Source organism: Alosa sapidissima, chromosome 3 (assembly GCF_018492685.1).
Source record: "Alosa sapidissima isolate fAloSap1 chromosome 3, fAloSap1.pri, whole genome shotgun sequence".
Lineage (NCBI taxonomy): Eukaryota > Metazoa > Chordata > Actinopteri > Clupeiformes > Clupeidae > Alosa > Alosa sapidissima.
In genome coordinates, this window is record NC_055959.1 from 17,500,283 (window position 1) to 17,517,782 (window position 17,500).

Genomic DNA, 17,500 nt, shown 5'->3' on the forward strand with positions numbered 1-17,500 from the left:
TATATGTACATGTAAGTACTTAACTGGTACACTTTATTTTAATGGGTTTATTCCACTGTATCAAAAGAGTAATAAATGTGTACCAACACAGTGTACTATGTAGTGAATTAGTAGACCTGTTCCAAGACATCGAAGACACAACATACATGTCATATGTACTGTACATGTAAGTAATTAACTGGTACACTTCATAGGTTTATTCCACTGTATCAAAGAGTAACAAGGTTGTAGCAGCACATCTGTTACATGTACACTGAAGACAATGAGGCCTTGACTGGAGCTAAGAATGGTTTGTATATCAAATCTATCATGACCAGATTTACCCCATCCAGCAGGTCTCAGGTCAGCTCTTTGCCTCTGATGAAAATTTAGGCAAATTGGCAAAGTTTTGTAAAAGCACTCAGTATTACAATGTAACAACTATATGTAGGTACCCACAAATACATAATGCAAGTACAATGATAGTACCTGATGGTACATGTTGTTACACAGGTTGTACCACTGTACTTAATTAGGTAGGTACACTGTAACAGCGACACATTAAAATAAAGTGTTACCGAGAAAGCTAAAAAAAAGAGAGCCCTTCAGGATACAGCAACTGGCCTATGAGTGGTAGCAAATCACACAGGGTTGCCCCTCCATTTCACAGCCAATCCTCAAGGGTTTTAATGATAGGTGCACAAGAGGTTATCTTCCAAATAAATACTGTATGTGTGAGTGAAAGAGAGAAAGAGAGCAAGCAAGAGAGAGACAGAGAGAAAAAGAAAGAGAGTGTTGTTCCCAAACACCTGCGGGCGTTTCAGCATTTCAGCCACCACCCGTGGGGAGCTTCACACCACTTTTATTAAGAGCAGAGGGGGTCTGGCTTGGAGTAGATCACAGGATTACCATCATGTCGACACACCCCAATACACACTGACACACCACCAGCACGCGCGAGCCCAGCACACTTCTACCTCCTGCAGAGGCTTCAGTACGACACACTCATCCAAAGACATCAAGAAACCATCCCTTGACTTCTCACAACAGTCACTCGGCAGCACATGGTCGCCTCAGTACCTGCCAACGATGAAGTCAATACCTGGGTCCACTGAGAGACATAGTGGCTACTACAACCAAGTCAAAGGCACAGTAAACATCTGTTTTGTTTAAACCATCACATCACATCACTTTGGTCACTGTCACACCCCCGTGCCCATATTGCTCCGCCATCCTATGTTTGTTAATCCTACACTGGGATCAAAAAAGCAGCAGCTACCAGCATGCAGGTTATATGATAGCACCCCACCACACTTAAAATAATCAGTGCATGGAATACAACTCAGCCACTTGTCAGCAACTTGTTTGTCAGCATCTTCACAAGAATCAGATTAATTTGGAGAAAGACTTCAGTCAGTAGAACTTTTTCTGGACTAAGGGAGCAGTCAGCATGTCACTCAGACACACTAATCATCCACAACACATAGCACAGACAGTTTTCTTCCACGATTTTGTTCTGAAAGGGTCACTGTGACATGGCAGCACTTTGACTATGTGTCTTGAAGGCTGCACTAACAGCACAGAGTTAGAGGACACCACCGATCCGCATCCTGATGTTTGTTTGAATGCCAGGGCACACACAAGCACTCTTGGTGCTCAATGTCATTCAGATGAACCACTGAATGGCAGCACAATACACTTATGTATCATCATGCAGCAATATTGTAAGTATACAAATATTTGCATCCATGACTCTGCTGGTACAGAACATCCAGCTCTGTGTGTGTGTGTGTGAGTGTGTGTGTGTGTGTGTGTGTGTGTGTGAGTGAGTGAGTGAGTGAGAGAGAGAGAGAGAGAGAGAGAGAGAGAGAGAGAGAGAGAGAGAGAGAGAGAGAGAGAGATACATACATATGCCTCTCTCTAAACCAAACTGCTATTAGAGCCATCTCCTTACCTGGGCGCATCAAAGCTGTCGTAGGAGCCCACGGTGTAGTGCCTGAAGAGTCGCTTGGTCCTCTCGCTGCGGCTCTCTGGAACACACACACACAGCGGAATGAGCACCTCCACCAAGCCACCACAGCTGCTACCGGGCAGCAGCAGCTGGGAGTCTGAGGGTGCCAGGATCATCGTGCGTACGCCACAGCGCCAGTGGACGCATGTCCCCATGTGTGTGTGTATGAGAACGCTGCGATTACTCAAATGAAGCTTTTGGTATTTTCTCTCACACCACCATCTTTACATCTGGCCGCCACACTTCGACAGCTGAGCTGTGATCGTGCGAAATTGGTTTTAAAAATAAACGCGACATCCGCTGTCTGAAGTCCCAGCGTAATGCTGTTTGCCTTTGTTACTTCAGCGGAATATAGTGCTGAGCCTGAACCTATTAATAGACAGTATTGGCACAACACAGCCCCACTGCTAACTGCTAAGTCAGAGAGCTGGAGCGTCCGACAGTGTTCTCACCACAGGCCGAGGTCCACTGCTGCTTAGGGTGAGAATTAATGATGAAAGGAAAGGCAATCCCCCCCTGGAAACCTGCAGTCGTACTGACAAAGCCAATCACTAATATCAAAACCAGGTGGGTCTGTGTCTGTGTGTGTGTGTGTGTGTGTGTGTGTGTGTGTGTGTGTGTGTGTGTGTGTGTGTGTTTGCATGTGTGTACATCTCTGCAAGTGGTCGTGCAAGTGATTGTTCTAAGATGGTCTGAGACATGTTTTTTGGCTCTGTGAAGTAGGAGTATGTGTGTATTTATTCATATGTGTGTGTGTGTGTGTATGTGTGTACATGTCTCACCTGAGCGGGGCTCCAAGCTGCGGAGTGCTACTTCCTCCACACAGTCCGAGGGGAACCAGCCAGTGCGACCCCTCACTGTGCCCTCCCAGTAGCCCCCCTCACCCACACTCAGCACTGAAAAAGATAAAGAGAGAGAGAGAGAGGTGGGGAGAGGGGAAGATTAGGTAGATCAGAATAGAAATCAGAATTCTATGTATACTGACATATATTGTTATATCGTTTAGTCCCCTCATTGCATTAAGCCATTACACATATGAGCTCACACAAAAATGTCCAAAAATAGTCACTCAAACACTGACTGGAAGAACAACTTCTGTGAACTTGTGGCATGGAACCCCATGTGTGTTACTTTTACAGGCACAACTAATCAAGAGCCACAGCTCACTGCTCACCTTTGACCTTGTCTCCCTTACTGAAGCTGATCTCGCGCTCGCCCTGGGCGGTGTGGGAGCGCGTGGCCACAAACACGCGTCCGGGGACGGCGCTGTACAGTCGGCGCCGCTGACCTCCTCCCACTGTGCCCTGACTGCTGATGGAGCCACTGGCACCGCCAGCACCACCACCACCACCACCACCACCCCCACCCCTAAGGGATCACACACACAGACACATGTGTCACACACAAATAATTGCATACTTACACACACACACACACACACACACACACACACACAAAAACAGCATTTACATGAATGCTCACACGCAAACATGGACAGACACACACATCCAACAAGCACTTATGCATAGGTACACACATATACAGCTCTGGAAAAAATAAAGAGATCACTGCACACCTTTCTGATGTCATCCTACAGTTGCTGAGTGACATTCAAATGAGTTGATGGTCATATTCAACATTAAGAGACCACTGCAAATTTAAATATGACCGTCAACTCATTTGAATGTCACTTAGCAACTGTAGGATGATATTAGAAAAATGTGCAGTGGTCTCTTAATTTTTTCTAGAGCTGTACATAGACATATACTCAGAAGCACACAGACCCACCCACTCACACACACACACAGACATATGTGAAATAGCCGAACGTCACTCTTTTATTCCAGTATAAGATATATCATAATCAGAAGATCAACGTTAGCACTGGTGTCTGATGCTGCATCTCCACAGACAGGCATAAGTGTGATGAGTGCTTCGGGCTGACGGCACGTTGTGACGAGTGTCTGTCTCTCACCCCTGTCTGCCCCGCGTCTGGCGGCTCCTGTCGTCTCTGTCCACAACTCTACCCCGAGACGGCGAGCGTGTGCGGGCCCCACGCGGACTGCTGGAGCTGCGCAGGGTGCCCTGCTTATAGCCCTGAGAAAGAGAGAGAGAGGAGGGGGGGGGGGTGTAAGGAAGGACAAAGGAGGAGAAAGAAAGAGAGAGGAGAAGAGAGGGAGAGAGGGTGACAGATGGAGAGAGAACAGAGATTCAGTGCTGCTGAATAATAATGGTGAAGTTTCCGTTCGTCTGTGGCGGTGCTCACACAGCGTCTCTCCCTCTGGCCATGGCACTTCCTGTGCTGCAGTGGCATTCTGGGAGCATCTCCATCACCACACATCTACTCACACTCTCGGGCTACTAGCCCATCCTCTCCAGCACTGAGAGTTCATTTGCTACCTGCACAGAGACGATGTTGGAGCCCGCGGCGTTGGGGAAAGCCATCCAGTCGGGCAGGTTCATGCTGTTATCGCTGTTGGCACGCAGGAAGGGGTGTGGGTGAGGCAAGGCCAGCGTGCGTGCACTCTCCCGCCTCTGGGGGGCGTACTTGGGCGACTCCAAGAAGGGCACTACCAATCAGAGGAACAGAGAGAGAGAGAGAAAGAGAAAAAAACAAAAAGGAAGAAAGGGCACTAAAGATGAGACTGGGACATGATACTGTGCACCATATAGCCCTGATATAAAGCTAACTGTGGCACTTGCATCTAACAACCCCTGGAGCACTAACTCTGTCTCACACAGTCACACACACATACACTTGAAGTACTGTGGGCATAAATGCTGGTCCATCTCACAAGCAGAACTCCAGGGGAGCGCAGGGGAGCGCAGTATTACTATGGACCAACGCACACCCACAATATAAACTAGACACAGCCACATGATACGACACTCACCAGATTGATGGCATAATTCTGACATTTATATTTACAGTGGACCAATAAAGAGGAGCAAGTCTATTCTCACAACCACCCAGACAGACATGCACAGACAGTAAGAGTGAGAGAGAGAGAGAGACAGAGACAGAGAAAGAGAGACAGAGAGAGAGAGAATGTAAAACATACCCACGTCAGTTTCCCTGTGGTTTTTAATGATCTCTCCAAGTTCAAAATGGCCAGACATTACAGCCACCTACCAAAAAAAAGCCAGGGGGAAAAAAATAAATAAACAAATAAACAAACAATTCACACTTGCCGCTTCTCTTTTGGATCTTAGCGGTGTTGTGGGCGTTCGCAGGCTCATCTGAGTTTTATCTCTGACTCCGACACCCACACACTTTGTGAGAGGCACACAAAGAGAGTGTCTCAGCTGGCGTTATGCATACAACTGGGGCTGCTACAGGCGTGCGGATATTGCACTCCACCTGGGACCCCCCCACACCCCGCCGTCCTCTCAGACACAGAGCGCTCGCCGATGTGTGTTTTACAACACCACTTGTTAGCAGCGAAGAATGGAAACACAAAGAATAGGAGTAATGCTTTAAAGGCAGCATTTAATTACAAGCATTGTAATTACATACAAGCATACTCAGTCACAGACAATCCATACATTCACACACACCCTCACACACACACACACACACACACACACACACACAAAATACAATACTTATCCATTCATTACCTGGAAGGGGGTCTGCCCACTGTTGTTCTTGGTGTCCTTATTGGCTCCCCTGTACAGCAGAATGCGGGCACAGCTCTCCTGAATGGTCAGATCAAATCAATGACAGCTGCCAGTCAGAAGATGCACAATACTTCACAGTGAGCACTAACAGCAGATGAACTACCAGCTTGTTTCTTTTTCTTTCCTCGTGAAAAATGTTACCTTATTGTATAAAGCACAGATGTGCAAGGCAGTGTTTCCTGAGGCATTCTGGGAAGTAGAGTCCGCTCCGTAGAAAAGTAGATGCTCCAAGTGCTGAGAGTTGCCATTTTGGCAGGCCTGGAGGCAAAGGACACATTATCAGAACATACTGAACATCTTACAATGTGAGATTAATCAAGGGACACAGCGGAAAATGTGCTGGGTTGCAAAGCAAACAGATGATGGGATGAGAACGTGGAAGAAAGAAAGAAAGAGAGAGAGAGATGGAGAGAGAGAGAGAAAGAGGTGAGCAAATAAAATAATGTGTGTGTGTGTGTCTGTGTGACAGAGAGTTTCTACATGGTCAGATAAGAGACCTTGCTTAATTAACACTGCATAGAAAGTGAGGGGAGGAAAAGAGCACATCAGCGACAAGAACACCAAGATATGCATCAGACACACACAAACACATACACACGCGCACACACGCACTCTCTCTCTCTCTCTCGCCATCAATCCATATAACACTTACAAATGCACATTGAATTCCAATTACACACACATATACACAATGCAAGCTAAATGTAAAAACAATACCACACACAAACCTGTCATGTTCTACTGAGCATACTCCAGTCCCAATGGGAGAGATATGACCAAAGATTCTTTAGAGCACATCAACCATCTCTGATATGACATGAGGGGATGGTGAAAATGCAGAACTAGAGGATGGACGATGGACTGTCTTTTCATGGGGTCAAAGGTGAGGGAGAGAGTGTGGTGGCCTGATGTGGAGACAAACAGAGATGATTATGAACATGAAGAGGACTGGTGTGAGATGAGTGGACTTCACAACCCACCTGGATACAGATCTGAACTGAACACAGACACACACACGCACGCACACACACACATGCGCATGCACGCATGCACACACACACAAATACAAATACATAAATGGACTTTGAGAATCATTATATGAATGTAAGCTTCCACAGATATGTACAAACTGGCAATTTGTACTGTATGACTGAACACATAGGTTTCCTCTGGTAAGCTACCTGGTGGGTCTCATCCCATCCGTTCTCGTCGCGGATGCCTACTTTGGCCCTGTGGAAGAGCAGCGTCTCACAGCAGGAGGTGTCGCCCCCTGTCAGCACAGTGTGGTAGAGTGGCGTCAGGCCACGCCGGTCCTTATAGTCTGGAGAGGCCCCCAGTGAGAGCAGAGTCTGGGAACACACACACACAGAGACATGCAAACAGATATTATAAATAATGCTGACTGATTTTAAAATAGACCTCCACCAATTCAATAGACCTCCACCAATTCAAGCAGACCTCCACCAATTCAAAACTGTCATTACAGTCAAGTAATGACTGTAGAATACAATATAGAAACATTGAATTCTATATTCATTGTGTCAAAGTGACAATCAGTATCCTCCTCCTGTCAAACTTAAAGAGGCTTGCAAAAGTGCAACTTAATGATGAAATAGAATAGAAGTGCAACCCAATGACATGTTAAGGAGGGGTCAGAGCTATATAGAGTATAACATGTCTTAAATCCTATCAACTGGGGAATAAGCTGATGCAGTTGTGAATTGTTGGTTGTCACAGCAAAATAGTTGGGTGAGGGTGTACCAGCAGTGCAGTGTGGCCATGGCAACGGACAGCCTTGTGTAGGGGGGTCAAGCCGTCCTTGGCTCGGAAGTCGATGTGTGCTCCCCCCATCACAAGCAGCCGAATGGTCTCCCCTGCTGACTGATCTGACTGCACTGCCAGTGTCAAAGGAGTCTCTTTAGGAGGAGAGAGAGAGAGAGAGAGAGAGAGAGAGAGATTATTAGTAAATCTGTTATGCTTTTAAGTGACTCAGTCCTCCAGGCCTAGTCCAGTAATTTGTAGTGTTTTTTACAGCATACAGCATCCTAGTTATACATATAATACTATAGTGCATTACTAAAGCTTAATGAAGGAAGAATTAAGTTTCATATTTTGTATATTGCACATTCAAAGGTGCACTGCTGCCACCTAACGCCCATGGTCAGTATTACGAGTTGCAGTCTGGCGCACACGCACTGAGGTGTGAAGGGGCCGTGAAAGGGGATGTTGGTTGTCGCAGAGAATGTCTAATAAGGGGAGAACTGCCACTCTCGGAAAACTTCCGGTTTCTGAACTGGTTGCAGTTCCTTCTGTGGTTCCACATGAGGGCGCTCGTCCACGAGTGCAGAATGCATGGAGGTCTAGGGAGCTGTACCCCTCAAAATCCACTTTTCTCGGGATATAATTTTTTTTCAAGTAATTTGAGTATTGTATTCGAAAGGGGAGGCAATGAAAATACACTTGGTTGAGTATTATATTTTAAAGTCACTTAATTGTTCTAAAAAGCCTTTCAAATGTGGCAATGGCGTCATTCATTAGCACAATGCTAGCGTGTTATGTGCAACAACGACCAAACCTGTAAGAAATCAAAAGGACATAAGTACTCGTTCATTCAACTTTTGACCTATAACCCATGTTGAAGTTATACAAACTACAATCAAATCTGAGATTTGTCAACGACAATCAGGTGAAAGAGACAAATTTAGCCGTCTAGCTCCATTGACTCCCATTCATTCTGCACTCATGGCGATCGCCCCCAGTAGAACTCTGGTGGAACTGCATCCAAAATTCGGTAGGCTAGGATTTAATACGGAGTGGCAAGGCTCTCCGTAGACTGGCTCTGGTTGTCGGGACAACAGCCGACTTTCAGCTGTTAAAACGCAGCCAAACCGCTAACAGCAGCTGTGAATCATGTCTGGCTGTTAACCGCCAAAATGCTGACTGTCATTTATATCTCTTCTCGGAGCGGTACAAATCATCATAATTTGTCGTCGACCAGTCTGGTGCAGAATTTATTACCACAGACCACAGTAAGAAATATAGCTGCTTATTGACAGTGAAATGTAAAGTTATTGTCTTGTTTCATCACTTACAAGTTTACTGATTGGATGTTTGGCTTCTGTGACCATGGAGTAGCCTAGGCCTATACATAAAAACGAACAGTAGCAAAAATGAAGTCAGACAGCCATGAAAACGTAAGAGACTGGAAGGCTCGCAAAATGTCATGGGAACGAAGGCAGATTCTCGTGTCGGGTCAGTGTTCAGGCAGGTTTTTGTTGTTTGTTTTTTGTTTTAAGCGCATTTGCTCCACCAAGCATGGCGACTTTTAGCTCACCTCCAGTGTCTGGGTCGTGGTAGTTTGGGTCAACACCTTTGTCAAGGAATTTGGCTATTTTCTCCACTGAGCCGCTTTGGATGTAGTCCATGAACTTCTTCAGACTGGCCTGTAGATGGCAGGTGAGACAGAGATGTAATTTAACCGCAGTGGCTACACCGTAGGGTTCTCATTTAACGCAACCTGATCCACTCCGTGGCCTTTTGCAAGGATTCTGCAAATCTTGCTTGATAGTGCAAATATAGCATAACTTTGCGTATTTATTTTGCAATATGCCCATTATCAGTGATGGGAAAAAATACATCAACATGTATTTCAAAAATAAAATATCAAATACCGTAATTTTAAGTGTATCAAAATAAACTACAAAACACAGTAGCCATGCCATCTAAGTAAAATACCGTGTTTTTGTATTTTCAAAATGCTAAAGATACTCTTTAAAGGCAGCATGAAATCACTTCAAACCTTCTTTATCTGCCCATTTAATCTATTCCTGCATCAGTAGCCTACACTGACTGTTGATTAAATGGCCAGTGTTTGAGAGCAACAGCTTTTTCTCTGCCTGAAACATGTTATACATCTGCAAACAGTCAATAGATTAACTATGCTTACTTGCCTATTACATCACATCGCCTAAATAGGCTACTGTATCAGAGATGTGCTCAAAAAGTCGCAACTGAACTTGTCAAGTGGTACAAATTAACCACCAAACCTATTAAGAGCCACAGAATGTGGGCTTAAAGCACCTGAAGGCAATTCTATTACCTTAAAATAACGACTTCAAACTCATAGTAGCTACAGTGACATAATATGGAGAATAAAGTCTCTGACTTTGTCAATGCCTTCCCATGCTTGATACATAATTGGTTTTCCAATTAAAGTTCTCAAGAAAAATAGGTTGCCCAATATAAGGGAACGTGCCAGAACAACAATTCTCAGAATATTTCTGTGTGAAACTTTTTATTTTGCAATATGCCCATTGATGATGAAATTATTTCTTTTTCATCTGAATCATTTGAATGGAAAACAGAGTGAGAATCTATATCATCCTAATAAGCACATTTGAAGATGAAATAATCTCTTTGGCATCGAAAGCATAGTGAGAATCTGAGTAGTGCGTACCTTTGTGTGCAATTTAGCAAGTTGTTTCTCATCCAAGTTTGTCTGTTTGTATACCCTGGTTTTGTAACGAAACTGGAGAAAGAGAATATAGGAGATTATGACAGAAAGGTAGACATGAAATAGGACAGAGGGAAAGTGGCAGAGAGAATCTTTAAGACTAGCCATTACCACCTCTGTATAACCTATAACCACATGACAATCCTAAAACGTGATTCTCATGGTTATCCCCCCTGAGGAACATTTATACTGCAATTTCGGTGGCTATCAGGAGTGAAGATCCTTTTTTGTTCCAGACAAACCATCTGTTAACCTTCTGTCAACAAAGTTAAAGGGGACAAAGTTCTGTGCAGAACTTTTACCATTTTGAAGAACCCATGGGGGGACCTTAGCCTCCCCCAACAGTGCAGAAGTTAGCCACAGAACTACCCAGAATGCAGTAGTCAAGAGAGGGCATACTGTGGTGGTGTAGCTACCTCCAGGTAGGGAACGCCTTTCTCAAAGGACTGTGGGTACTCGCGGAGGAGGCGCTCCTCCTCCAGGAACTTGGCGTCGTGTCCATCAGTGGCCGGCTGGAAGAGGCCATAGTTGAGCACGTCCCTCAGGGACTCGGTGAGAGAGCACAGCACCTGCTGCTTAGCCTTCCACACCGTGGCATCTGGGTTGAAGCGCAGGCACTTCTGCAGGGCGAGAGATGGGGACCAAGGGAACGGACCGAGGAAGGTAGGATAGAGAGGCCAGACAGGAGGTCAAGAAGTGGGGAGGCTCAAGTGGATGTGGAAGAGACAGAATGGATACGGTGAGAAATGCAAAAGAGGGACAGAGAGGAGGAGTGGAATAGGGTTAAGAAAGTGGACATGGACAGGAGGTGAGGTATAGAAGGAGGAGAGTGTGAATGGACAGCAGTGTGGTGGAGAGGATGGAAGGGGAGTCAGATAAGAGGGGGGATGCAGACGAGGGGCACACCCATGTAAAAGTACAAGAGGGGAAAAAACCCAGTGTAGATACGGGGAGGAGAGGAATTTGAGAAAAGGACAGGTAGGAGAACAAGACAAGAGGAAAAGAGTCATATTGGTCATAGGGCATGGAGTGTGGGAGAGAAGAGAGGGAGGATTGAGAAACAGAACAGTCAGTCAGTAAGTCACAGACATTACACGACACACATACTGTATGCATTACATAATGTGAACTGTTCATTACAGAATCAAATGCGCACACGCTCATAAGATATTGAGGCTAACAGAATCAATGAGTTACATGTCCTTGACCATATTCTCCCAGCAGACTCATTTGAACCACATAGCTGCAGAGAGGATAGCCCATTTTGAATATGAGTGTGCACACTTTTGTGTGTGTGTGTGTGTGTGTGTGTGCACCTGCGTACACGTGCATGTTTGTGTATATGTGTGTGCACGTATGCATGTTAAATATCTGTGTATTTGTATATGTATGTGTGTATGTGTGTGTATGTGTGTGTGTGTGTGTGTGTGTGTGTGTGTGTGCGCGCACGCATGCGTGCATTAATGTTTGGGTGCATGGGTGCTGCAGAGTGGCAGCACCAGCTCAGAGATGTGGGGAGGGGGGTTGCAGGGGGAAAGGAATAAGGAGAACGGAGAGAGGAGCACATTTAGTGGATATAGATTTCCTGGTTTCACGGTTTCCCATCATCAAATGCTCCAAATCATCCGTCATCACACGGTAAATTTGAAGCCATCTCAGTAATAAATGAATAAAAGAGGCAGTGTGCTGAAGATGATTCACCTTAGCCACAAGTGCTCATCTACATTCTGTGCACCACTGACATGCAATTGAACCTCAGGGCGAGGGTGTTTCTGAAAAACTGGAACTAGAGGTTGTGTGGGGGGTGGATGGAGCTAGTGTGTGTGTGTGTGTGGGGGGGGGGGATGTGGAGCGGAGCGGATTAACAGGACTGCACCAACGCACTGAAGTCAGAGCTGGCAGCGGAGAGGATGTGGCCCTAAGCACTGGTCCAAAGCCAGCGCTGCTCCTCTGTTCGTACTGGCTGTGGCAGCATAAGCTGGTTCCAAGTCAGGTGGGACGACCTCTCCTTTACTCTTTTTTTCCTCTTCCCTTTCCCTCTCCCTCTTTCTTTTTGACCTTGAAAGGGGTTGTTTGGCCTTGATGAATGCAGGTGAGCAGAGGTGCGTTCAAATTTGACAAACAGTGGCAACTGTATGTTCGCAGAGAACTACCCCCGCAGACTGTTTGCGACATTTGTTCGCAAACATTTGCCGAAAACTCCAGGCAAACGGAAAACTGTTTGCAAACGCGAATTTGAACGCACCTCAAATCCCAATGCCACATCCTCTTCTCTTTCTCTCTCTCTCACTCTTTTTTTGCTGTCTCTGTCTCTCGCTTTGTACTAAAGTCCCTTTTACATCAACTACTACTATGCTTGTTAGTATGGTTTGTTTAAGGGTATCATTCTCTGTGTCTGTGTGTGTGACTGTTTGGGTGTGTGTGCTGTATATGTGTGTGTGTGTGCACACGTGTGTGTGTGTTTGTTTGTGTGTGTGCACGCATCAGTGTGTGTGGTTGTGAGTACAGTTAAATCCTCCCTCTCTTTCTTCTATTCAGTCTCACACTTTGCGCACAGCCAACCCTGTCACCATGGAAACCGGTTCATTAGTGGAGCAAGCTCCTGGTTGCCTTGGAAACATCGCAGAAGTCCTAGGAGATAGAGCACTATAGCATGAGCTGTGTGAAAGAGTGTGTGTGTGTGTGTGTGTGTGTGTGTGTGTGTAGAATGCACTGTTCTGAGTGTGTTTCGTGTATACACCAGAGGAGTGTGACTGTGAGTGAGCTGGAGAGAGAGTGAGTAGGGAGGGGGAGCAAAAGGGGGAGATTAAAAGAGCGAACTAGTGGGCGTGTCAGAGATGATGTCAGTTTCAAATACAGGCAGTATTCCATACTCAGAAATGAATATAATTCTCTCTCGCTCTTTCACACACACACATACATACACACACACACACGCACACACACACACACACACAAGCATTGTATGAAGGGTTTATAAAAAACAACAAATCCATAATTAAACCACACTATAGATAACAAAATGATCCACGAGCGGCGCTGAACACATTCATATGTGAGGATAATTCATACCATTATTGTAATTATCATTTATGAGATTATTAGCTCAAAACCACTCATCCATAATTGTTTTTAATAACTATAATTCAGTCAAAGTGCATCGTTCCACCGTGCCATGAAGGTAAATGTGCCTGAAACCAACCAACAGAGAAGACCGGAACAGAAGAAGAGACAGCTCTTTCTCAGCAGTGCCCTCATTTGAAGCAACTGACCTGGAGTCTGTGGTGGTATTTCACTTGTAATGACTCCAATAAGAACCGTGGTTCAGGGAGCCAATCCCAGATCAGCTACCGAGGGCAAACGGCTTCTGAGATTCAGCAGCCATTTTCAGACTTCATTTTCTGGGACTCTGTCGGTACATGGGAGCCTTTGAAGTGCTTCAGATAGGGGCTGGAACATAGTTTAATCCACGGTCCCATTTAAGTCAGATAATTGATTATCCTTACAGAAATAAAGGCTCCCACAACTCGCCTGATTGGATTCACCGTTCTCTCTCGCTCCGCCTCCAGCCTATTCAGGATTAGGATGGAAATGTGCCACTGTGTGGTCATTCAGCAAATGTGGATGGATTTTTGTGTGAACACATTTTTGTTAATTTTTTTATTTTTAATTTATTTATTTTCTTTCTGGCTTAAATTCTCCATCTGCGAGTAATTGATGAACAACAGTGGCCGCTCCAGGGCATAATCTGCAGTTGCCTAATGGTGGTGGGTGGAAAATATCCCATCATCTTCTCACGCCAGGGGTGAGCCCCGGCTTGTTACGCACTCGAGCCACTTGGGGCAGAGACGCTACAAGATGTGGCGGAGAAGGAGCAAAGTCAGCAGATACTCCTTGTTCCCTGGGGGGGGGGGGGGGGGGGGGGCGTTAGCGTGGGCACACCCTCAGTGAGCACTACTTACCCAAACGTGCTGCCTCTGGAGCGAGTTGCCGCCTATTCGCGCTCCTCCGGCAGAGTAAAGAGACGCAGAGGACGTCTTCGACAGCAATGCTAGAGACTCTCTTACTCATCTTACCCCGCAACAGCAGTCCCACAATGAAATGCATGTCACATTTTTATCTCTCCCCCTCTGTCCTGTGCCTCTCTTCTGCTCTCTGTCTCTTTATCTCTCTTTCATTCCCTTTTTGCTTTCTTTCTCCCTCAAAAGATCCAATGCCTGTCCCAGAGCTTAAGAGCTTCATTGATAAAAAGGAAACATCCGCAAGCAAAAGCTGTTTGTCTCACATTCTTTTTTTTTTGTTATCATACCTCAATTACATCCCCCCATTCCCACTCTTCTCTTCCTCCCTCCCCTCACTCTCTCTCTCTCTCTCTCTCTCTCTCTCATCTACCATTTCCCCCTAAACACGCCGTTATTATTATTCCTGTTTGTCTGTCTGTCTCCGGCTCCTTCCCTACAGCACCTCTATCTCTTTGTATTTGCATCCTTTATTTCTGCTCCAGATTGTGTGAGTTTTACATAGTACCATATTTCTCTCTCTCACACGCACACATCTGCACACACACACACACACACACACACATACACGCATTTGCTCTCACTCTTTCCCTCTGGTCCTTTTCTGCAGAGCAAGTGCAGGGGGATTAGAAGCTTTTAATGAGATCTGTGGGGAAATAACCTCCCCCTTCTCTCTCTCTCCATCATTCCCTCTCTCTCTGTTCCCACCCTCCTCTCTACACTGACCCTGCGCCCCCATCCGACCTTGTCACCCCACCCATTTCCCCATTTCCTCTGCCACTCTCTTCCAATGCACATCCTCTTTATCCAACCACACACACCCTCTCTCTCTCTCTCCCTCTCTCTCTCCCTCCCTCTCTCTCTCCCTCCCTCCCTCTCTCTCTCCCTCCCTCCCTCTCTCTCTCTCTCCCTCCCTCTATCCCTCCCCCTGTGCTCCCTCCCCCTGTCCTCCTTCATCTCTGCACCCCTCTTATCTTCCTCTCACCCTTATCTGCCGTGTTGAGGCTTACTGTCATTTTGACCACTGGAGCTTTACAAGACACAGTTGTTACTGTTACGGTACACAGTATTTGTGTGTGTGTGTGTGTGTGTGTGTGTGTGTGTGTGTGTGTGTGTGTGTGTGTGTGTGTGCATGTGTGTGCGTGTTTGTGTTTGTGCTTGTGCTTGTGCATGAGTGTAGTTGAGCATGTTTGGGGTTGTTTAAGTGTGAGTGTGAAGTCAATGGGTCATGAGTCATGAGTTAATAGAGAGGGAAAGAGAGTGACAGAAATGGATAGAGATAGAGAGGAATAGAGAGAAAGCATGCGTATGAGGTACACTATAGGTGTGAGTAAATGGAATACTGTATGTTGCATACAGGTGAGTGCAGGTTAGATTGTGTGTGTGTCTATGTGTTTGTATGTGTGTGTATGTGTGTGTGTGTGTGTTTGGGTGTGTGTGTCTGTGTGTTTAAGAGGGGTGGGTCTCCCTGTGCCCTGGGGGGGGGGGGGGGGGGGACGGACGGACTCTTTCCCAGCAGTACTGTTTGCGTGCCACGCCAGCCTCTCCCTGATCTCATTAAAACACAATTAACTAGCAATTAGGGTTTATTGAGGCCGAATTAGCCGGCATGTAGAACAGGCCTAATGTACTGGGATTACCCAGACACATTACTCAACACAGGAGAGCAGGGGACAGAGGAGCAATGGATAAAAACAGCAGGAACAGGGAGCACTAGAGAGGGCAGACACAAGCAGGAAGGAAGGACGGATGGAAGGAAGAGGAGATGTGGCTCCCCTACACACCTCTCCATCCTCCTCTCAATCTCATCCTCATCTCATCCTTCCCTCACTCTCATGCTAGTGACATTCTGTCCATCTCTGCTTCAAGCACACTTGATGGAAGTCTGTGTGGTCCTAATTCCTCTGACTGGCTGTAGCATACACGGTGGGGAGACATACAGAGTGAAGGGGTCTCCAGTAGCAGGACTGAGAACCTCTGGTCTATACCAAATAGTAAGGGTAGACACACCAACCCAAAACATACCAGAGGAGGGGGATGTTTCACATTGATCCAGTCCAGCTTTAGCTGTTACATGGGGTATAACACTCAGGGTAGGATGCCAGTTTGTGTGTGTGTGTGTGTGTGTGTGTAGAATATCTAAATATTATCTCTATATTCCAAATATTAAACTCTCCATCCTACAACTGGTGAAGGGAACTGAGTAAAGAGGGAGTTTTTGCTGGTTAGTGGTGATGCGCTTGGAGAGTGTTTGAGAGTTGCATGTGTTAGCATTGTATGTCTGTGTATGTAAGTTTGTTTATGTGGGCCAGTGTGCGTGTGTGTGGGGGGCTCGCGTGAGTAGCGCCTCCGTTTTGTGTGTGTGTGAACTCCTATGTGCTCCACATCTCCCCACACACACCACTGAAAATTTTATAGCAGCTTGTTGGATTAAATAGGTGGCCATGAATAATTGATTCAGACATGGACACACAAAAACGTGCCCATCACCACACACACACACACACACACACACAAACTCTCACAAATGTCTGCACACCCATGAATGCACACACACACACACACACACACACACACATATCAATAATAAATCACTCAGTTGGAGACAGGAACAGTGAATAGCTGGCAGATTTATGCAGCTCATTGGCTTCTGTGGTCGGACAAACAAAAGCACGTTTGCACACACACAAAGGCACCAAACAGCCGACCTAAACAGGAAGAATAAATAGAAACACACACACACACACACTCCCTCACACAAACACAGTCATACACACACACACACTGCATAAAAAGGCAGGCCTCAGGCAATTCACCATCCCACTTAATTTAATTATCCGCACAATGAAGCTCTTGATGATAAATGAAGTCCTTAACGCTCTGCCTAACATTTAAGACCTCAGGACAGGCGAAGGGAGGCAGAGATGAAACGTCCTCCTCACCAACCCAGGGCACCTGAGAGGTCTATACGTGTCAGTGCCTCTGGAGGCAGTGTGCCAGGTAAGGGCGACACCGTTGGACAACACAGCCGCTGATGAGGAAACACTTGACAGTGCCCTCTGGCCAACGGCCCAATCTCTGATATGTCATGTGGCATCGACAAAATTGCATGCCACGTGGAGATGAGAAAGCTCTGTGCTCTGAGCCTGACTCCACACGCGGTCTATCATTTACTCCGATTCAGACTTCTCCAAGGTCCTCTGAAGGTTTTTAAAAAGTTCGCATCCCTCTCTTTTTCTCTCTGGCAGCTTATGGTAGGTCACCTTGACAAATGCAGATGCAAAAATCTTTTTCACG

The 17,500-nt window shown here is 46.0% G+C and overlaps 1 protein-coding gene across 1 annotated transcript in view; it reads right to left on the reverse strand.

Annotated features, from left to right (window-relative positions):
- Window positions 1-17,500, reverse strand: part of shank1 (SH3 and multiple ankyrin repeat domains 1) — an 83,550-nt gene that overhangs the window by 31,194 nt on the left and 34,856 nt on the right. Inside the window, 13 exon segments of the mRNA XM_042087203.1 lie at window positions 1,934-2,009; window positions 2,773-2,886; window positions 3,165-3,313; window positions 3,966-4,087; window positions 4,391-4,560; window positions 5,053-5,119; window positions 5,612-5,689; window positions 5,813-5,929; window positions 6,853-7,020; window positions 7,433-7,587; window positions 9,006-9,114; window positions 10,128-10,199; window positions 10,601-10,804. Coding sequence (XP_041943137.1) covers window positions 1,934-2,009; window positions 2,773-2,886; window positions 3,165-3,313; window positions 3,966-4,087; window positions 4,391-4,560; window positions 5,053-5,119; window positions 5,612-5,689; window positions 5,813-5,929; window positions 6,853-7,020; window positions 7,433-7,587; window positions 9,006-9,114; window positions 10,128-10,199; window positions 10,601-10,804 — 1,601 coding nt within the window.